Source organism: Littorina saxatilis, linkage group LG14 (genome assembly GCF_037325665.1).
Source record: "Littorina saxatilis isolate snail1 linkage group LG14, US_GU_Lsax_2.0, whole genome shotgun sequence".
Lineage (NCBI taxonomy): Eukaryota > Metazoa > Mollusca > Gastropoda > Littorinimorpha > Littorinidae > Littorina > Littorina saxatilis.
Genome location: NC_090258.1, coordinates 26433021 through 26456145, shown reverse-complemented (window position 1 = coordinate 26456145; position 23125 = coordinate 26433021). Strand labels below are relative to the sequence as shown.

The 23125-nt window shown below is 45.2% G+C and overlaps 1 protein-coding gene, 1 long non-coding RNA gene and 1 pseudogene across 2 annotated transcripts; all 3 read left to right on the top strand.

Annotated features, from left to right (window-relative positions):
• Window positions 1-411: 411 nt before the first annotated feature.
• Window positions 412-3243, top strand: LOC138947452 (uncharacterized; annotated as a pseudogene).
• Window positions 3244-11009: 7766 nt separating this feature from the next.
• On the top strand, window positions 11010-14191 carry LOC138947451 (uncharacterized). The gene is made up of 3 exons (XR_011449665.1): window positions 11010-11226; window positions 11478-11562; window positions 13217-14191. It is a non-coding gene; the product is annotated as an uncharacterized lncRNA (long non-coding RNA).
• A 1700-nt stretch (window positions 14192-15891) lies between these two features.
• Window positions 15892-19461, top strand: LOC138946753 (uncharacterized). Its single transcript, XM_070318156.1, has 2 exons — window positions 15892-16278; window positions 16591-19461. Exon 2 carries the CDS (start codon window positions 17557-17559, stop codon window positions 19459-19461), a length of 1905 nt encoding a protein of 634 aa, XP_070174257.1. The 5' UTR covers window positions 15892-16278; window positions 16591-17556.
• The last annotated feature ends 3664 nt before the right edge of the window (window positions 19462-23125 follow it).

Genomic DNA, 23125 nt, shown 5'->3' with positions numbered 1-23125 from the left:
CGACCCTAGACTTTTTTTTAGCATTTGGGGGAAAAAAAAAAAAGATTTAAAAAAAAAGTCTTTGTTTTTTGGCAAAATAACTTAAAAATATGTTGTTGGTTTCTTTTTTTAAATCCCGACCTACCGACCCTATTTTTTTTGCCTATGTTACCGTAAACAGACTTTTTTGTTGTGCCTTATGCTGATTTAATTTTCACATATTGGCAGATGTCAATTAAAGACATAAAAAAAACACCGAACGATATTAATATTTCCTGTTTCAGAAGTAATGCATCGGTGTTCTTTGAAATTGTCAGCGATAAAATCGTTGATCAGGAGAACCTCTGTTATCGGCAGAACTGGGTTTTTTTTTAAACAGATAAGATTACTGACGTTAATCAAAACGTTGCATGAATTAGTATGCAAGCCAGATAGGCCTACCGTGCATCCCCCCCAGGGGTTGGCAAGACTGGTCTAGAAATGATCCCTAGAGTATCCTGAACACGAAACAAAAACTTTAACAGCAAAAAGTTGGGATGCTTAGGAGTTACAGCCCTTGACGTAAGGGTACCCTCTTGTGCGCTTACTGCGGCCGTTCGAAGTTTACTGTGAATCAGCTGCTGTAAATGAACAAGAAATCATGTTCTTTTGATCCCAATTTTTTTAATTTAGTTGTCAGTGAACCTGGTAGAACCTTGAGTAATCTCTGTTATTGGTCAACAGTTTGGCATCAGTAGTGCCTGTGTCACGATACGAGATTACCCCCGAAATGAGTTTACCCTCCGAAGTTCCACTTTGTACAAAAGTAGCAGATATTCTGTATAATTTCGACTGTTAAACAGTATAAATCGGCTCTAAACGACATTGTGGTAGCTGTAAAGACATCGCAGTACAATAGTGCGTCTCCATTGATTAAAAATTAACAAAATATTACTGCCCAGGTCGGCCATTGCTTGCAACATGTGCCGCCATTGCTCGTCTTCGCTAAAATTCCAATTTCAAGGGCTTTGTGGACTATTGTAACCTGTGTTGTATCCACAGGTAACGACAATGTCGTTCATAGACAATTTATACCGTATAATAGTCGAAATTATTCAGAACATCTGCTACTTTTGTACAAAGTGGAACTTCTGAGGGCAAACTAGTTACGGGGGTGTCTCGTGACACCTGCCTTATGCATTCTGATTTTTCGCGGTTCACATAGGATTTCATTTCTTGTACACTAAAATTGGAGATCAAGTTGTCTTGTTTGATGTGTTTTTCATAAAGTAATATGTGTCGGTTAGCATCAGATAATGTATAGAGGGTTGGTCACAGTTTACATTGGAACATTCCATCTTGTTTGTGCCTATCTGAAAATGATTGGTAAAAAGATGAATGGTTCTGGGCTGTCAGACATCATGTTGGAAGCTGAGCTCATCACATCTGGTTCTTTGAAAGGAGTTGAGTCTGGGAAGCAATATGACCGAGCACTGCACTGCCACAAGACGATGCAGGAATGCCTTGAACGCTTGATGCTAGCGAGCTACCTGAAAATGACAGGAGAAGACAGAGATTTTCCCCAGATGACCGAAGAAACCATGAACTTGCTTGCTGCAACAAGAGGAGCCTCCACGCACGACACTGTCGCACAGCTGCTGGATGACAAAGGCACGAGTGACTTCTTCAGAGACTATGAACAGTATAGAGAAGATGTCAGGCAAGGAAAACACGGGAAAACTCCCCAGTTCTGGATGTCCTATATGGACCACATCTGGCATGTACTGTCTCTCTTGTATGCTGTGAAAGCGAATGACTTTGAGTTGTATGCCCAGTGCTTATTGGCGATGCCTGATCTTTTCTTCAGCTTTGGGGGACAAAACTATGCAAGGTACCTCACCTTCTTTGGACTCTTCATCGCCAACATTGAGCTCTCACACCCAGGTTCCACCGAGCTGCTAAAGCAAGGGGCATTCAGCGTGGCAAGGTCTTTCATTCCTGGCAACAGATGTGCCGTTGACAAAACGATGGAGGAGACGTTTATGCGCAATGCGAAGAGCAAAGGAGGAGCAGCCGCAGCTGGTGCAGGTCTCACTGGAATTGCTTCAAACTATCCAGCCTACCAAAAGTGGGTGAGGACAACCCACCAAAGAACAAAGTACATGCAAGTGACTATGAACATGGCTGGAATGACAAAGGATAGTGAACTGGACACTCAACACCGTGACCTTCGTCCAACAGAAGTCACCAGGAGTGAAAAGAGTGTGGCACGAACACTTGCTGCAGTAGAAAGCTTCACCAACCCGTTTGAGGTTCATGACAAAGAGAAACTGATCATGCTGTCATTGCAGGTGCCACAGTACCTGCTGAAATCGAGAAGGATGTCCTACGTGCAGAAGCAGCAGGCAGAAGCGAGAAGGAGAAGTTCATCACTGAGAGACTAGAAACCGGAGAACATTTCTTCGAGCCAGTGAAACGTCTCAAGCTGAAAGTCATGGCAGACACGTCAAAAAGAGTCACACTCAAGTCAACTCAAAACAAATTGACTGAATATAAGCACCAAGGAAATGTGGCCTTCCAACTTCTCGTGAAGTCTCAGGAAGGCGATCTGAACATGGATCTGAAAGAGCTCATGACCTATCAGCTGACTCCAGTCCCTTACAGCCTTGGGACAGCAGACAGTTATTTGGCTAAGACTGACAAGAGCGCTGCTTTTCACTATCTGACGAAGACTGTGGAAGACGCTGTTGATGAGACTCTAATGATCATCGATGGCAATGCAACATTTCACGCAATGCAACAAGTTCCTCCCAACTTTCGCCAGATCTGCCAGAAGCTCTACGACATGGTACCACCAGAAACTGACTTTGTATTCAGCACCGATATGTACCAAGACTGTTCTGTGAAATCCATGGAGCGAAAGAGAAGAGGGTCTGGTGACAAGATCATCCTGAAAGGGAATAGCACAAAGCGACCAGCAGACTGGAAGGCATTTCTGGCTAATGAAGATAACAAAGTGCAGTTCATTAAACTGCTACTGGATGTCTGGAGCAAGGATTCCTTTGCTGAAAAGCACAAGGAGAGAAACGTCGTTCTCGTCTGTGAAGGGCAAGCATTCAAGCTCTCATCAGCTGATGGTAGAAAGACTGAATAAACAAGAACTTCATTCCTTGTCGTCTACCCAAGAAGAAACAGACTCGCGTGTCATCCTCTACTCCAAGTATGGACAAGATCAAGGGTACAAGTACATTCGTGTCAAGAGTCCTGACACAGATGTATTTTTCATCCTCCTGAACTTTGCCCCTCAGCTAGACGGTGTTACAATCCTGTTTGACACGGGCAAAGGCAACAAGAAGCGACTGATTGACATCAGTGACCTAGCCAGAGGACTTACACAGCCTTTCTGCACTGCACTGTTGTCTCTCCATGCTTTCACAGGCTGTGATTCAACCAGCGCCTTCAAGGGCAAAGGCAAAGTGAAGGCTGTGAAGGTTCTGCAGCAGAAGCCAGCATTTGTGAAGACGCTCGCTCAGCTTGGCAACACGTGGGACATGCAGGATGAAATAATTGATGACTTGGAGTCCTTCACATGCTGTATCTATGGCAGGTCACGATTCAGCAAGGTTAATGAGCTGAGGCATCACTTGCTGAAAGAGAAGTGTGGCGAAGAGGTGGTAAATGCCAGTCAGAATGTCGACTTGGCTACTTTGCCACCTTCTCGACGCAGTCTGAAGCAAAATATTCGCCGCTGCAACTATCAAGTGGCCATCTGGAAGCGAGGTGACCAGCCTGTGCCAGACATTCCTAACCCCACAGAAGGTCATGGCTGGGTGATGAACAATGGCATTTTAGAGCCACTCTGGACAGAAGAGGAAGAAGAGCTGACCTTACCCCAGACTGTCATTGACGATCTCCTCAATGATGTCCCTGACTGCTCAGATGCGGAAGAAGAGGAAGACGACACAGAGTGCTTCTTGCAGAATGGCCTGGATGACTCCAGCTCAGAAGACTCTGATTAAAATTAGAAACACTGAACAATACTTCGTGTGATTGCTTGTTCATTTACAGCAGCTGTTTCACAGTAAAATTTGAACGGCCGCAGTAAGTGCACGAGGGGGCACCCTTACATCAAGGGCTGTAACTCCTATGCTTCCCAACTTTTTGCTGTTTAAGTTTTTGTTTCGTGTTCAGAACACTCTAAGGAACATATTTAGGCAAGTCCCGTCAACCCCTGGAGGGGTGCATGGTAGATTTCTTGTTCATTTACAGCAGTTGATTCACAGTAAACTTCGAACGGCCGCAGTAAGCGCACAAGAGGGTACCCTTACGTCAAGGGCTGTAACTCCTAAGCATCCCAACTTTTTGCTGTTAAAGTTTTTGTTTCGTGTTCAGGATACTCTAGGGATCATTTCTAGACCAGTCTTGCCAACCCCTGGGGGGGGGTGCACGGTAGGTATACTTGGCTTGTGGACTAAATGTTTTGTCAATAATTGAACGTTCCAATAACATACAAAAGAGCTTCTCGCCACGCTCGCGTGGCGATGGGCAGTTTGTGTCATTGCATGCGCCTTTCTTTGATTGGCTCGTAGCGGACCGTTGGAACTGACCGATGCGGCGGACAGCTTAGCTTAGCGTCACTACGCAAGTCCAGCAAGCTGAAAGGTCAAGTTTTTGTATTTGGTGAACATTTTTATTTCTTTGTTGGTTTTTAACGATGTTACAAGCATATGTTTTTGGTCATTCCATTTGCAGACGTTTGCGGGAATGCATTGAGTCGGGATGCGATCCTCGCATGCGTCCTGATTTCAAACTTGATAGCCACATGTACGTTAACATTGTGGGCAGGGGAGGCTTACGCCTCCAGCAATTGGTTGGAAAAGATGGCGCCGGATCCAACTAATTGCGAAAGATTTTTCGCACTGCACCTGACGTTGTCATCTTACAACTTGGGGGAAATGATTTCAGGTTTGCAGAACCTATGGATGCTGAGGAGTTTGCCTTGCCGATGCTGGCATTCGCTGGCCTCCTCCATGGGGTTTACAAAGTTAAACAAGTTGTGGTTTGTGGCATTCTGCCTAGCTTCAGTCCAACCGCCGATTACAGAGGATCGCGGGGCTGAGCACTGTCCACGTGTACGAGCCGTGCTGACAGCGTGACCTATTTGGCTGGAGGCAGACAGTCTCCAGCGCTGTGTTTGTGACCAGACTCTCGCAGAAGCACTGACGGGCCGTGTACAAGCGACCTACTTTCCGATAGGTTACACGGTGACGGCTCAGACTTCTGGGGTGGTACACGCGTGGCGGCTATTTTTAGCCAGGGCCACGCTGCACCTGATATTTTGGGTTGCGTTGCAGGGGGGACGGACGCCTAGCGGCGTCGGAAGCCAGCGGTCATCGGGTGCCATCCTTTTTTTTTGAGGATGAAAGTCGCTTGTTCATTTCAATGCTTGTTATTCTCTCAGGTGCCAGGAGTAAAGGTTCCGTACAACTCTCGCTTACTCTATTACACATGTCGCATTGAGCGATTACTTCCCTTTGGTTATTTCATACACTTTTATTCCAGTTGCTCGAGCACCAACAGCCTTGTTGTTTTATCCACTTTTATTCCAGTTATCTTGTATGCGCTTGAAAAACTTATATGTGGGGGGAAATGCATAATTATGATGTTTTCTCTAAATGTGTTTGGGTTCGCTGGATACACAGCCACACGTTTTCTGCGCTTGAAACACAGCCAAGGGGCCCGGGTTTTCTATGGCTCAAAACACACATTAACCACTTTAATTCCAGTTGCCTGAGCACCAACAGCTTGGTGGTGTTAACCAGTTTAATTCCAGTTGCCTGAGCACCAACAGCCTCATTGTTTTAACCCCTTAATTCCAGTTGCCTGGGCACCAGCAGCCACAGCTCCAATCGTGTTAATTTTGTGTGCGCTTGAAACACAGCCACAATTTTTATGTGCTTTAAACACAGCCATTTTGCGTGCGCTAGAGACACAGCTACAACTTTTCTGCGCTTGAAACACAGCCAGTTTATGTGCGCTTGAAACACAGCAACAATTTTTAGGTGCTTGAAACACAGCCATTTTGAGTGCGCTTGAAACACAGCCACACGTTTTGCTGCATGGAACTCAGTTTAACCACTTTGATTTCAGTTGCCTGAGCACCAACTGCCTGGTTGTGTTAACCACTTTAATTCCAGTTGCCGGAGCACCGACGGCTTGGTTGTGTTAACCAGTTTAATTTCAGTTTCCTGAGCACCAACAGCCCATTGTCTTAACCACTTAATTCCAGTTGCCTGGGCACCAGCAGCCACAGCTCCAATCGTGTTTTGTGTGCGCTTGAAACACAGCCACAATTTGTATGTGCTTCAAACACAGCCATTTTGCGTGCGCTTGAGACACAGCCACAACTGTTCTGCGCTTGAAACACAGCCAGTTTATGTGCGTTTGAAACACAGCCATAATTTGCTTGAAACACAGCCATTTTGAGTGCGCTTGAAACACAGCCACACATTTTTCTGCATGAAACTCAGTTTAACCACTTTTATTTCAGTTGCCTGAGCACCAACAGCCTGGTTGTGTTAACCACTTTAATTCCAGTTGTCTGAGCACCAACAGCTTGGTTGTGTTAACCAGTTTAGTTCCAGTTGCCTGAGCACCAACAGCCTCATTGTTTTAACCACTTAATTCCAGTTGCCGGGGCACCAGCAGCCACGGCTCCAATCGTGTTTTGTGTGCGCTTGAAACACAGCCACAATTTGTATGTGCTCGGAACACAGCTATTTTGCGTGCGCTTGCGACACAGCCACAACTTCTCTGCGCTTGAAACACAGCCAGTTTATGTGCGCTTGAAACACAGCCACAATTTGTAAGTGCTTGAAACACAGCCATTTTGAGTGCGCTTGAAACACAGCCACACATTTTTCTGCATGAAACTCAGTTTAACCACTTTTATTTCAGTTGCCTGAGCACCAACAGCTTGGTTGTGTTAACCTCGTTAATTCCAGTTGCCTTAGCACCAACAGCTTGGGTGTTAACCAGTTTAATTCCAGTTGCCTGAGCACCAACAGCCTCATTGTTTTAACCACTTAATTCCAGTTGCCTGGGCACCAACAGCCACAGCTCCAATCGGGTTTTGGTGCGCTTGAAACACAGCCACCAGTTTGCTGCGCTTGAAACACAGCCAGTGTATGTGCGCTTGAAACACAGCCACAATTTTCATGTGCTTGAAACACAGCCACAAGTTTTATGTGCTTGAAACACAGCCTTTTTACGTGCGCTTGAGACACAGCCACAACGTTTCTGCGCTTGAAACACAGCCAGTTTATGTGCGCTTGAAACACAGCCACAATTTTGATGTGCTTGAAACACAGCCATTTTGCGTGCGCTTGAGACACAGCCACAACTTTTCGGCGCTTGAAACACAGCCAGTTTATGTGCACTTGAAACACAGCCACAGTTTTTAGGTGCTTGAAACACAGCCGTTTTGAGTGCGCTTGAAACACAGCCACACGTTTTTCGCATGAAACTCAGTTTAACCACTTTTATTTCAGTTGCCTGAGCACCAACAGCCTGGTTGTGTTAACCACTTTTATTCCAGTTGCCTGAGCACCAACAGCCTCGTGGTGTTAACCACTTTAATTCCAGTTGCCTGACCACCAACAGCTTGGTTGTGTTAACTAGTTTAATTCCAGTGGCCTGAGCACCAACAGCCTGGTTGTGTTAACCACTTTTATTCCAGTTGCCTGAGCGCCAACAGCCTGGTTGTGTTAACCACTTTTATTCCAGTGCCTGAGCACCAACAGCCTGGTTGTGTTAACCACTTTTATTCCAGTTGCTTGAGCACCAACAGCCTGGTTGTGTTAACCACTTTAATTCCAGTTGTCTGAGCACCAACAGCCTGGTTGTGTTAACCACTTTAATTCCAGTTGTCTGAGCACCAACAGCCTGGTTGTGTTAACCACTTTAATTCCAGTTGTCTGAGCACCAACAGCTTGGTTGTGTTAACCAGTTTAGTTCCAGTTGCCTGAGCACCAACAGCCTCATTGTTTTAACCACTTAATTCCAGTTGCCGGGGCACCAGCAGCCACGGCTCCAATCGTGTTTTGTGTGCGCTTGAAACACAGCCACAATTTGTATGTGCTCGGAACACAGCTATTTTGCGTGCGCTTGCGACACAGCCACAACTTCTCTGCGCTTGAAACACAGCCAGTTTATGTGCGCTTGAAACACAGCCACAATTTGTAGGTGCTTGAAACACAGCCATTTTGAGTGCGCTTGAAACACAGCCGCACATTTTTCTGCATGAAACTCAGTTTAACCACTTTTATTTCAGTTGCCTGAGCACCAACAGCTTGGTTGTGTTAACCTCGTTAATTCCAGTTGCCTTAGCACCAACAGCTTGGGTGTTAACCAGTTTAATTCCAGTTGCCTGAGCACCAACAGCCTCATTGTTTTAACCACTTAATTCCAGTTGCCTGGGCACCAACAGCCACAGCTCCAATCGTGTTTTGGTGCGCTTGAAACACAGCCACCAGTTTGCTGCGCTTGAAACACAGCCAGTGTATGTGCGCTTGAAACACAGCCACAATTTTCATGTGCTTGAAACACAGCCACAAGTTTTATGTGCTTGAAACACAGCCTTTTTACGTGCGCTTGAGACACAGCCACAACGTTTCTGCGCTTGAAACACAGCCAGTTTATGTGCGCTTGAAACACAGCCACAATTTTGATGTGCTTGAAACACAGTCATTTTGCGTGCGCTTGAGACACAGCCACAACTTTTCGGCGCTTGAAACACAGCCAGTTTATGTGCGCTTGAAACACAGCCACAGTTTTTAGGTGCTTGAAACACAGCCGTTTTGAGTGCGCTTGAAACACAGCCACACGTTTTTCGCATGAAACTCAGTTTAACCACTTTTATTTCAGTTGCCTGAGCACCAACAGCCTCGTGGTGTTAACCACTTTTATTCCAGTTGCCTGAGCACCAACGGCTTGGTACACTGACGCCCCAACAACAAGCCAGACACCCCAACAGTCGGCGGACCTGGTGAGGACCTGGCCTCCCAAGCCTGCACTGCAGCCACGTTTGCAGTCACCGAACGCATAGCAGGTACGTCTGGAGGGTTTACATCAGCCGCGCTGGGCCTACCATCACTGGTACCATTAAGAATCAAACAGAAGTTGGGGCGGGCCCAAAACCGGTTCAAAGTGAGCCATTGCAAAAGTGGCTCGAAGGCTACAGGCCGGATCTCGCCAACAGATTAGTTTCAGGTTTTTAGGGATGGTTTCGACATTGGCTACAAGGGTTCTTTAGCCTAGGTCAAACCCAAAAAATTTGAAGTCAGCTTTAGACGATCCCACAGTGGTGGACGAATGGGGATCAGACTCCCGCTAGACAAGTTATCCAAATGCCCAACTGCTATTCAGGCTTGCCTGCGAAAACAAAAAAGTACAGTGAAGAGATCTGCAGTCCATCATTGGTACACTGAACTTTACGTTACTGGATATGTGAACGGCTCAGATCATGGGTGAAATTGACACCACCAGATTAAAATGCTCATTTTAAAGCCATCCATTTGAATTAAAAGGAAACAAAGCATACCACACTGCTTAGTTTGAAATGAACAAAAACGAAATGAAAGGAACCAACAACATTGTTTTGTGTGTGTGGATTTTAAACACATTTTATTCACAAAACACGGCAGAAAATGGCGACTGATTTGTTGCACAGCGACAGTACACTTTTTAAACCCAGGCCAGTACTTTCATCAATGACAGAAGAAAGCAATGGAGGCCTGCATACTACAGTCTTATTGTTCTTTTATGTGCCTGAGGGATAAAATGCTGCAGTAAACTGACTTTTAAGACGTCATTGCACTCGGAAGATTTGTCTTCCGCTAATAACTTTGGTGTCACACGTTATGGGCAAACTTGAGGCAGGTCGCATTCTTGCAAAATATCATTAACAACAAAGAAAAGTCATTTTTAGCATAGAAATAGAAAAGCTTTACCATAATAATGTGTTTTAAAAAAGAAAAACATTATAGTGTCGGCAGAACACGACTCTCGTTAAGTCAAATGAGTTTCGTGTCACATCGTTATGGGCGGAAGATTGTGTTCAAACGCTGTAGTAGACGAAAATTGTATTGAAAAATTGCTGTCTGTATCATAATTAGCGCCCATAGACTTTTGATGCACCAAATATTGTGTGAAAATATGACGTAATTGAGAGCGTGACCTCATAGTTCGTTCCGTCAAACTTATCAAACCTGTTATGGGCGTGAGATTTTGTCAGTGATGTTCTTGTTTTGGACTTTTGCGCTGTCCCAATGAAGCTGGAACAAATCCAAAGGTAAGAAATGTTTCTTCTATTGTATCCAAAGTCATTGGTTGTAACTGAATTCTATTAAATACGTTTCAGCACTTGGAAATACGTGATTTGTAATGTTCTGTGATTCCCGAATTCGTGGCCGTCAAAGTAATGGGGTCTGTTAGTTAACTTTTTGGTGTTTTTCTTAAGCTTAAAAGCTGTTGCGTTTATTTGTCATGATGTCAACACATGAATTGTCTTCCGCGTGCAGGAACGGATGAGCACAGCCACATCAAACGTCGGTTTGTGTATGTGCCTGCAGAAGATGTGAACAGGCACAGGCCAGAGCGGACAGGGACAAAGCCACTGAAGAACACACAGAGACTTCACTGCGTGAAGGGAATCCAACCTTTCGTGGTTGCAACACGAGAGCGCTCTTGTTTTTGCCAGGGCTGCCAAGAAGATGCTGACTGTGAAAATGCTGAAATTGCTGGAGACTGGAACGTGTCGCGACTTGCACCTCCAAGACGGAGACAAGCACGGGCAGACCAGCCAACGGCCCCCGGACACGCTTCGCCTGTGCAGCTACCACAGCAGCCAGCTGCGCCCGTACACCTGCCAGATCAGTCAGCTACGCCCGGACACCTGCCAAATCAGCCAGCTACGCCCGGACACCTGCCAGATCAACCAGCGACGCCCGTACACCTGCCACATCAGCCCGGACACCTGCCACATGAGCCAGCTACGCCCGGACACCTGCCAGATCAACCAGCGACGCCCGTACACCTGCCAGATCAGCCAACAACGCCCGGACACCAGCCAGATCAGCCAGCTACGCCCGTACACCTGCCACATCAGCCAGCTACGCCCGCACACCTGCCAGATAAGCCATCTACGCGCGTTCACCTGCCAGATCAGCCATCGACGCCTCAACAGCTGCCAGACCATCCAGCAAAGAGGTAGACCTAAAGACTTTAACATGAATTGTAATAATGTAAATATTTCATAAGACTAAAAGTAAAACTGGTTGCAATTGCACACACTGGTTTCACTATAATTATTTTAAAATCGTACGTACAGAATCTATATTGATCACTCTCATTCACATGCACCAAGAATACTTTTTTCAACAAAAGAATGAGGAATTCAAAATTTGAATAAAATACTAAAGTCAGTTCACACACTCTGACACAGATTTTCTTTTTAACAGGGAACTCAAGATTGGGGACTACGTGTGAGCCTACCTGTTGACTGTCAATGGGATTGCAGCCAAGGGAAAGCATTGTGTTGCAGTAGTAAGTTTGATTGAGCGCATTAATGCATAGCACAACACTACACGGTGTGATAATTTCGCAATCACTTTTTTCAATTTATTGATAGCTAGTACTGTAAATGTGTAATAGCATATTACTTAGTGTAGCACGCAATAACTGATACTGTCATCATTTTCACGAGTTTTCATTCACAAACACCTGGGAAATAAATCTCATGTTCCCGATGCAATAAATCCCCGGTTACCATAGTTGCAGGAAGCGGGCTATACATGGATGATCAAAAGCAAACCCAATAGAAACGCTCGGGGATTCTTCGGCTCTTTTCATTGGCGTTTCACCAGACCTAGACAGACGACACTACTTTGCAAAGTTCCAAAAAACGAACTGGCAAACTGGCACAAGTAAACAAAAAACAAAACTACTTCATGAAAGGTCATAAATTCATCACAAACAAATGAAACCTAGTGATACGCTGTGTCTTCGTACAAGGTCATGGAGTGCGTGTATCTGTGTTTCGATACACAGACGTTCAGAGAAACAGGAACGTCAAGTTCAAGTCAAACCAATTGACCCCTGACACACACATTTTGACCCGTGCACAAGACGCTGTATCGCTAAACGAAGCGCAAATAAGAAATAATAATAAAAGCAAAGAACAGAGCAACGAGATATGCAAACATCTAACAAAGCCGAGCAAGCAGAATGACAGGTCTAATGAAAAACAAAGAGGCACTGAGTCGGAAACAAGATCGCGATTCTTTCCTTCGCTGCACGACGCACATCTTCTGTGACCTTTGACCCAACGTACCTTGCTTGCACGATGTAAATCTTATGTGAGCTTTGACCAAACGTAGCTTCCACATTCAATCACTAAGCTTAGATATTTACAACTGAAAACCAAGGGGGTGGAATACTGAGAGGAACCTACCGAACTGTGCAACCTGGCATACTTATCTCAACATTTTATGAACTCAAAACACAGAAAGTTGCTTTCACACGCCAACATCTTATAATGTTGTTAAACCGTGTGTACACAAAGATGACATTTTTGTCAAATCATACTTGTGCGTTGACAGAGCTTTTTACGTCATGTATTTGATCTCAACTGTTGACTCGTGATTTGTAGAAATGTAAAACATTTTACAAATCGCGGGGCGCGCCGCGTGATTTGTAACCACTGTTTTACAAATCACGTGGCACACCGCGAGATATGTAAAACATTTTTTTTTTACAAATGACGTAAATGCGCCCGATATTTTCTTGTCATCTCGAAAGTCCAGGGATCTATCAGCTTGGCGGTAATTACGATGTTGAGAATGTTTTTGAGAACTCGCGTGCACATGTTTGTGACGGACACACCGACAGACAAACAAATCTGCGCTTATCACGCTTCGAAATCGAATTATAGAAAATAATAACATGTGCAGATTTACTCAAACACTTCCATTTTCATGTGGAATTTTGGCCTGGTTGACTGGGATCTGGACAACAAATATTAATACAAATAAAATGAAAAGGCATGTATTACTTTGTGGTTTTTAGGTTCGACGTAATTTGTAAAATGTTTTTACAGTTTTACAAATCACAGGTTAACATCAACTTCCATGGTAGTAAATAAATATAATACTCTGCAACGGATTTAGGGATGAGTCGGTACTTATTGTATTTGTTCCAGATCGACAAGCTGGAAGAGGAAGGTGTTCAGGTCCGGTTGATGAAACGTGTGAGGAGCCACTACGTTTTCTTGGGATTGGATGACAAAACCTTCGTGTTCCATGAGGAAATTGTCAAGAAAATGTCTACAGTATTAGCAGAATAGATTCAAAGGGCAAACATTTTTTTGATTGACCTGCACCGAATCACTCTTTGCCCTACAAAGTCCAGAAGATGTGGGTCTTGTACGACCCATACTTTCTAACTGTGACAGGGTGAACTGCCAACACTCATAGAGTTATGTTATGTCCGGTCATTTAATTGTTTTTCTCTTTCAGTCCTTATCTAATTATCTCCCCCTGACCCATTGTTTCTGCCTTCAGGATCGCTGTGTTTATTGTAAACTTGGAAGTGTGTCTTAGATGCTGGACCCTGATTGGTTAATTGTTTAAAAGGACGCGCGCTATTCCCAGATGGGGGCCCGGTAGCTCAGTTGGTAGAGTTTTTCGTTTCATGCTAAGTCACTGTATAATGTTCCCCCATGTAATGCATATCAGAATGTTTGTCTCGAGTTCTACTTTTTATGTGTATGATATATACGTTTGCCGATTATCTCAGTTTGGAGAGTTTTGTTATTTTCTGCATCGAAGAAGTTTCAGTGCCTTCGCTACAACTGTTATTTTTCTATCCTATTAAATAAATATCGGTTTTTACGTAATGTTACTTATTTTGCTGGAAAGTTAAAGGTCGTAGCTTTAATTTGATGTATTGGTTGTTAGAATTAGTTATGTTCCTTTTTTGTCAACTGAGTGTAAAGGTATTGCGAGAAACATAGACTGATTCTGTGTTTCCAGCCGTATTCAGGCCGAATTTTCCCCCTGCTAGTCAGTTCATTCCAATAAAATATGCGGCCAACTTGAATGCATTATCATAAAATATGTTGAAACAGTGTTGCCTCAATGTGTGTGGATGCATTGGAATGTCTTGGTGTCTACGTTATGCGCTCACATAAGATAAGATTTGATATAACAAAATATTAACGGAAAACCGTTACAGCGACCATTTTCTGTTTCGTTTTGCTCTTAGTACTGAAACGAATACAGATGAGGGTTTCTGTCATTGTTCTGTAAAATGTGGGGAGCCTGCTACCTAAGGTGTTAGATTTATTGCACATCAACTGCAGCTACCCGGCAAAAACACCATCCAGAACCACGATCCAATATGGCGGTCACTCTCTTTTACACGCTAAATCAGCCTGACTGCCCGGTGGATTTACACGGAATGGGTATGCCCTGTAAGTTCAGATACCAAACAAACTCTCTGGGGTAAAAAATCTGAATATCGTTCAGTTTAAGTCACCGTTTCCACGGTTGAAAGTGAGTCATACCATCAAAAACGCTATTTTGAGGGTAGGCGTGGTCAAGGACCTGTGACGTCATAGTACAATATTGCTCAAATCCAGGAACAACGGTTTTGAGAAGAAGAAATGCATATCTTTGAATACACATAAGTCTGTGACCCAAACACGGCTGTTAAACATCTGATCAATAGCACTGAAGACATATCCTTAACTTGTTTGGTATACCTGTATGAGCAGAAGAATTTGCGGCAACCAACACAGAAAGACTGTCAAAGTCTGGAACGCTTGTTTCTTTTTGCGTTTTTCGCCGTTTTGCATCCTACAGACTCTAAGCAACAGTACTATATCACTTAGAGTGCATTCTCTTGCACTTTATTTTTGACCGTCTGTGCAACACTTCAGTGACCCATGATCTAAGCTGTTCACATATGCAATACACAAGCTATTCTCTGCCGCGGTGTTGTTTTCTTATGTTGCAGGTCTCGAGGGTTCTCAGGCCTGGTACTTCACGGACACAAAAGATCGCCCCGAGACACGGGAGATAACGAAAGTCCAGAACTGTGTATTTTTGCATTGTGTACAGTTAAAAGCAAGCTCAGGTATTTTGCAGTTCAGTCCATCTCATTCCCTACCTTCTTTGGGGTCAACACTTCTTTTTTAAGGCAAAAGGGAAGTGTTTATGGCCCCTTTGTTGACCCAACAGAAGGGCAGGGGAGACAATCGGCCAGCAGTGCCCTGCTGTGCTATAATTTGATGCTAAACTTTTTCATGTTTTTTGTAAATATGTTTTGGAAAATTGATTTTGAAATTGCTATGATTTTTCACAAAAGTTAAAATCATAAAAAGCTTTAATTTAATTCAATAACATTTCACTTTACGTGGACTTAACTGCAAACAGCTGGTGTGGACATTTAATTTGTTTGAGTGACTGATAAGAATGGAACGAGCGGATGAGTGCGCGTTCAGTACAGCTCTGATGGACAGTAACCAGCTGTAATTCAGTTTGTTAGCACATGCACTTACACAAAAGAGCTTCTCGCCACGCTCGCGTGGCGATGGGCAGTTTGTGTCATTGCATGCGCCTTTCTTTGATTGGCTCGTAGCGGACCGTTGGAACTGACCGATGCGGCGGACAGCTTAGCTTAGCGTCACTACGCAAGTCCAGCAAGCTGAAAGGTCAAGTTTTTGTATTTGGTGAACATTTTTCCACCACCCACCCCTCCTCCATTTTATCAATCATGGAGGCATGCATTTTGTAACTTTGTGGAGCTGGAGCTTTGTTTCATGTCGCTGGTTGATGTCCATTGTAATAGTCAAGAGAGATAATTCGTATGTTCCGATTGTCGCGGACAGTTGTATGTAGTTATAAGGTTCCTTGGTCGGGCGTTGCTGACAGGTACCTGTGTCAAGGTGGGAAGACCTGTAGCTGGGCTTAGCTCAGTGATTCGCGCCTTGCACGCTTTGCACGCATTGCACGGGACGTTCACGGTAGGCTGCGCGCTATTTGTAGAGTTCACCGGTTACCTGGTTGCTGACTGTAAAATTCATAAGCATTCTTTTTTCTGTCTCGGCCGAGACAAGATGTTTTTTCGAACGGCTTCGAAATTCGTGTGTGAATTGTCGTTTGAGTTCGAAGTTATTTTCAGTAGTAATGTACGTCTACTGTGGACTTTGTTAAAGTCGGTTGCGTAAAGTGCGCGATGATTTTCATTAGCCTGTGTGAGGTAAGTCATATTTCTTGGTCTAATTGGATAGACTTTTGTCAGTTTTTGCTGAAGGTGAATTAGCGGCCGGTGGCAGGGGACAGGGAACCTACATTAGTTACCAGTTGTACTGTTTTGTCTCGTCTTTGTGTTGTTGTAAATAGTGTTCATCATAGTGTTTAAAAGGAAATCATTATAATGGTAAATTATATCGTAGAAGGAAACCAAAGTTTAGTCATTGTGCTTCCTCCTCATCCCTAATAATGATGTCTATTGGAGGAGGAAGTCACGTGTCTTATATTTTTGGGGAGAATATTGACTTTGGCCTTCTAGGCTTTCAGTGTTTACTGTCGAAGACAGACCGGACGGGAAGGTGCGAACCCTAGCTTCACAGCATGGAGGAGGCACCACCACGCTGCTGCTTGAGCAGCCAGTTTGGACTCTCGCATCGTCACCCCCACGCTGCTGAGTGAGCAGCCCCTCTGGATCTTCTCCGAGGTTTCATTACGCTGTTTTGAGCAGCTATCTTGTAACGTCACAGCGGCGCAACCACGCTGCTGTTGGGCAGCAACATCGAACCGGCGCCGTCGCTGCAGAGTGTGTGCCGTGTGACAGCTCTTAACTGGGCTGATTCTCTCACCCCCGCGACAGAGACGCAGGTGTCGACCCGAGGGCGCACCCCCCCCCCCCCTGAATTCGTCGAACGTGTAGATAAGTACTTTCTTACGATAGATATCATTTATGGAATGAGGAGGGCCTTTATGACGTACGTGCTTTGTGTTTGACTATCCTGATTGTCTCGTATGTCGTTTGTTGTCGTTATTTTGACTGTTGTGTACTTTCTCATGTTCATTATGTTCATCCTCATGTATTCGTGTTAACCCTTTCATTGTTCCATCCATCGTCACCCCCATATTTCACCCAACTGGGAACTATTAAATACTTTCATTTATTTACATTGGTGTTCTGTGAGTGCTGTGTGGTGTGGCCAAAGTTTTTGTGTGAAAAACTAAACATGCAAACGTGCATGCACGCGACAATGGCGAGCTTGCCAGGATAAATTCTCTTTGAATTCAAGGAATTCACTTCATTTTTTGTCGTTGGCCACACTTCCCATACACTGGACACTGATGTACGGTAGTTAATTAGCTTTTGTTGTTGTCTGGTAACTGTGGGTGGTTGGAGGGGCCCGAGGGTTAGCATCAGGCCTTGTGGGTTTCCTGTCCTTGTTACCAGTCAGCTGTGCCTTGTTTTGATTTTTCATGTTTTGGCTAACCGTTTGCTAGTTTGTTCTTGTTTATGGAACTTCGTTCTGGTCGTGTTCTTGATGATAGTGCTATCATGGCGTCTAGGACGGAAAGTAGTTCGGATAGGATTGCTAGGTGGCGTTCACTTGCTGAGGAGCTAGGTGTTAAATCTGCCAGTATTCCTGAGTTTATTGCCGAGCGGATGACCCGTGAAGATGAGAAACAGGAAAGACTAGAACTAGAAAGGAAAGCTTATCAGGACAAGCTAGAACTGGAAGAGAAAGCTTATCAGGACAAGCTAGAAGTAGCGCGTCGAGAGACTGATGAGAGAGTTAAGTATGTTCAAGCTCAGCGAGAGACTGATGAAAAAGCCGCATATGAACGTACTCAGATGTTTGAAGAAAAACAAAGGCAAGAGAGAGAGGACCATGACCGTAAGCAAAAGCAGGAAGGAGAAGAGCATGACCTTCGCATGCAACTCCTGCAGAGAGAGTCGGAAAGTAAGAGGGTGAAGAGAGGAAGTAGGGATGGAGCTGATAATGAGGGAGATTCCTCAGGTGAAGAAGAGTCTAGTGACCTTCGTGGTTTTCGGCCTTCCATACCGATGTTTGATGAGAGCAAAGAAAACATAGCTACTTGGTTGAAAAGGTTTGAGAGAGTCGCTACCTTGTACAAGTGGAAGAGAAATACGTGGGCAACTAGGGTCTCGACTAGGTTGTCGGGTAGGGCTGTAGAAGTGTACAACACTCTGGATGATGATAGCGCAGACGACTATGACGGTTTGAAGGTCGCGTTGTTAGGCCGCTATCAGCTCACAGCCGAAACCTACCGCCGTCGTCTCAGAACCTGCAAGAGAAAAGAACATGAAACGTTCAGACAGTTCGGTGCTCGCATTGAAGAGAATTTGACTAAGTGGCATGAGCTTTCCGAGATCACAGAACTGAAACAGTTGGTTTTGCTGGAACAGTTCTTGCAGACCCTGAGCGCGGACATGGCCGCGTACGTTAAGGAGAAAAAACCTCAGACGTTAGCCGAAGCAGTTAAGTCCGCTGAGATTCATTTTGAAGCACACCGTGACAGTAAGAAGTTTTTTCAGCATGATCGTGATCAGGGTGGAAAGGCTGGCGTTGGTGAAAAGCAGAAAAGTGGAGATAACTCAGTTGGTACATCCGGTAGGAAGTGTTTCATCTGTGAGTCCCCCAAACATTTGGCTAGAGATTGCCCCAAGAAGAGCAAGTCGACGGGAGCGGTGAATAGTGGTCCTGAGAAGTCTTTACCACCCGTCAGTGTACCTACTCTGTGTACTCCCTGTAGCCAGCAAGACTACGACCCGAGATGCCTGGTTGTGGTAGATGGTGTTGCAGTGGAGGGGTTGCGTGATACTGGATCTCAGGTTTGTGTCGTGAAGAGTTCATTAGTTTCCCGGTCTCAGTTCACAGGACAGGATCTTGAGGTTTCTATGGCTGAGAAAGACATCAAGAGGCGCTATCCAGTGATTAAGGTTCAGGTTGATTGTCCTTTCTACACTGGTGAGGTTGAGGCTATCGTCATGGATACACCTGTTGCTGATTTCATTGTAGGTAATCACGCCCGGCTGGGTGACTCGATTGTTCTTCCAGTGTACGCTGTGTCCAAGGTTGTGTCAGTTGTCACTCGTGCTCAGGCTGCCGCTGAAGGGAAGAAGCCGACTTTGTTACATGTTGCTGCTCCAGGGCTAGAAACAGTCACCCCTGAGCAGTTGCATGACCTTCAGCGGAATGATCCGACTTTGAAGAGTTGTAGTGAGGCGGCAGATCGCCGGGACGTCAGAACGTCTGGTCACTCTGGTGAAGTTGGGTTTGTTTGGAAGAAGAAGATTCTGTACCGTGAGTATCGCGGTGGTGGTAGCGTCTGTGACGCTTTTGGACATTATACAGCACAGTACACGAGACTACTTTGCCGAGACTGGATCAGCTAGAGGACCGAGACTATAACCAGCTGCCATCTCGTCATAAAATATGACGTCATGACAAGAAGGCGACGTCATGACAAGAAGGCGTAACACATTCCACGTTTTGATTTTGCTCGCATCGATACAAGTATTGTAAATATTGTAATATCGCCAAAGAAAAGCGATGCTTGTGTATGTTGTTGGTTAAAACACAAGAAGATTTCTTGTGACTTTGGTCAAATAAAAGAATTGTAAATTGTACTATGGTGTTGTGTTTTGACTGAATGAATGGAACTAGATTGTGAGTGGACCTTCACAAGTCAGTGCTCATCCAAAGAAAGAAGAAGTACCAACTGTCTTTTGTAACATTTGAGAACAAAAGGGCAGGCGCTTTTCTTGTGGGGGGGCCGTAAACTCACGAACCTGTTTGAGGTAGGTTTACCTATTAACATCTATAGTAACAGATGCATCACACAACGATGTACCCGGAGGTCTTCGAGCGGCACGAATCCCTCGTCACATTCTAATAGAATTTGTAATTTCGATGCAGGTTTTGACCGGTGCAAATCTAGGCAGCCATCTTCATCATCATCATCCGTTGGTCAATTGAAGGCTGATGACTGTGTGAAATTGTGTGTGCATGTTTATTGTTTGGGAAAGTTAGGACCGCTGATATTAACATATGTTTCTCTTTGGTCCAGGTTCAATAACAAGTTCAACTAACGTTCGATAACCAGTTCAACGTTAAAGAACAAGTTCAATCTTTCTTCTGGAGTCAAGCCCCATCCTCGAGGCTCCTCCCTAACTCCAACCCCTCCTTCCTTCATCACCTAAACGTACTCCGGAACTAACTGGAGTCCTTCATCTTGATTCTTCAGCATCTCTTCCTCGCCGACGCCAGAGCGCATGGGTGCACGAGTCATTCCAGAGTGTAGAGTGCCGATCGTCTCCGCCCCAGGCCAGGCAGTTCAGAAGTCACAGCACATTTGCATCTCATGAGAGGGAGATCCCTGCGGACTTCGAGGGAAAAAAGACTTAGACGCGCATTCCTCGCCGAGCAGTACAAACTGTGTGATACTAACTCCACCTTACTTGAACGCTGAAACCATCCAAGCTCGAGCAGTGCACAGACACTCTTGTACGGACCCATGCCTACTTGGCCGAGAAAGATAAGCAAAGAATAATACTAAGTCACATCATATCCATCTGTTGGCATCATTAAATTGATACGTTTAACTTTCATCAGTCTTTGTTGACTACTCCTCAAAGAGCTCCTTTCTACTATCATTCTCACTTTCCTTTACACGTACACCTAAACACACATATAAGTTTAACCCGACTCATAACAGATCAACAAGAACCTAAAATAACGGCGATCACAGTCTGCCAGTAGTATAACCCCCTAGACTATATTACAGTGAGAGCCAGGGTTAGTCACAGCGTCTATACTCAGGTTGTTGTTCCCCAGCAGTTGAGGTTAGGTGTTATCAAGTTGGCCCATGAACCGCCTATGGGAGGTCACATGGGTGTTCGGAGGACACGTGATCGAGTTTGGCAGCAGTTCTTTTGGCCAGGTATGTGCGCAGACATACGTCGCTTTGTGTTGTCTTGCGATCAGTGTCAGAAGGTTTCTCATAAGCCACAGAAGGTACCGTTAGGTAAGATGCCTCTCATCGATACGCCGTTCGAGCGTGTGGCGATCGATCTGGTGGGTCCCATCATCCCTGCTTCTGAGTCTGGTAACCGGTACATTTTGGTGTTTGTGGACTACGCTACTCGGTACCCGGAAGCCATTCCATTGAAGTCGATTGAGGCTGTGAAGGTTGCAGAAGCGATGTGGGCAGTCTGGACTCGAGTAGGAATTCCCTCAGAGATTTTGACAGACCGTGGTACTCAGTTCATGTCCGAGGTGATGAAAGAAGTGGAGCGTTTGCTGGCCATCAAGGGTTTAGCGACTACTCCGTACCATGCGCAAGGAAACGGATTGGTGGAACGGTACAACGGAACACTCAAGACCATGCTACGCAAGCTTGCTCAAGAGAAACCGAAGCAGTGGGATCGCTACATTCCTGCACTCCTCTTCGCTTATCGTGAAGTTCCACAGGAGAGTCTGGGATTCTCTCCCTTTGAGCTTCTATACGGCAGGACAGTGCGAGGACCCTGTTCTTCGCAACCTATGGACGGAGGAGCAAGTCGATGAACAAGTTCGTACGACTTCTGAGTATGTGGTTGACTTGAGGAACCGGATTGAGGAAACCTGCAAACTGGCGCGTCAGAATCTGTCAGCTGCTGCACAGAAACACGCGAAGGTGTTCAACCGGAAGACAGTTCGAAGACAGTTCCAGCCTGGAGACAAGGTTTTGTTGCTGCTGCCGCAGAAGAAGAACAAACTGCAGTTGTGTTGGCAGGGACCGTTTGACGTTCTGGAGAAGAAGGGCGAGTCAGACTACAGGATTCGGATCTACGGGCGTGAGAAGCTGTACCACGCCAATCTTCTCAAGTTGTACAGAGACAGACAAGGACGACAGGGTCAACCTGTGGTAGGGTTTGAGTTAACAGAGATCAGAGGCGACCTTTTCAGCTGTGAACCTGATGATGCTATGGCCCACTGCGTCAGTGAAGATCTTGAGATGGGAAAAGGCATTGCCGTTCACTTCAAGCAATCGTTTGGAAAAGTTGATCAACTTAGAGCACAAAACAAGAAGGTGGGAGAGGTAGCTGTACTACAGGTAGGTGCTTCCTACGTTTACTACATGATCACCAAGAAACGCTACTTTCACAAACCCTCCTACAAAACGCTGCGGTCCTCCATGGAAGCTATGAGGGACCACTGCAAGCAGAACAATGTCGCTTCCCTGGCCATGCCGCAGATCGGATGTGGATTGGACGAGCTGAACTGGAGCGTCGTCCGTGAGATGATCAAGGAAGTCTTCAAGAACACAGGCATAACTGTTAAAATCTACACTTACGGTGGTTAAGAAACGCAGTTTTTTGTACATTTTTGACGTGCATGCTACAGGAATAATGCATATCTTTTTGTTTGCTTGTTTTGTCATGTGCGGGTGATTCCCGGTAGTCGCAACGTGGGAGCCGACTACCTCAGTCGGGCATGCGTTGAGGAGGGATCTTTTGCAGTGTAGACAGATGTCTATGCTTAACTTGGGGGGCATTGTCGCGGACAGTTGTATGTAGTTATAAGGTTCCTTGGTCGGGCGTTGCTGACAGGTACCTGTGTCAAGGTGGGAAGACCTGTAGCTGGGCTTAGCTCAGTGATTCGCGCCTTGCACGCTTTGCACGCATTGCACGGGACGTTCACGGTAGGCTGCGCGCTATTTGTAGAGTTCACCTTACCTGGTTGCTGACTGAGAAATTCATAAGCATTCTTTTTTCTGTCTCGGCCGAGACAAGATGTTTGTTCGAACGGCTTCGAAATTCGTGTGTGAATTGTCGTTTGAGTTCGAAGTTATTTTCAGTAGTAATGTACGTCTACTGTGGACTTTGTTAAAGTCGGTTGCGTAAAGTGCGCGATGATTTTCATTAGCCTGTGTGAGGTAAGTCATATTTCTTGGTCTAATTGGATAGACTTTTGTCAGTTTTTGCTGAAGGTGAATTAGCGGCCGGTGGCAGGGGACAGGGAACCTACATTAGTTACCAGTTGTACTGTTTTGTCTCGTCTTTGTGTTGTTGTAAA

What these genes read in the sequence shown, in the direction of transcription:
- LOC138946753 (XM_070318156.1), top strand. Translation starts at nt 17,557, where the DNA reads ATGGAACTTCGTTCTGGTCGTGTTCTTGATGATAGTGCTATCATGGCG.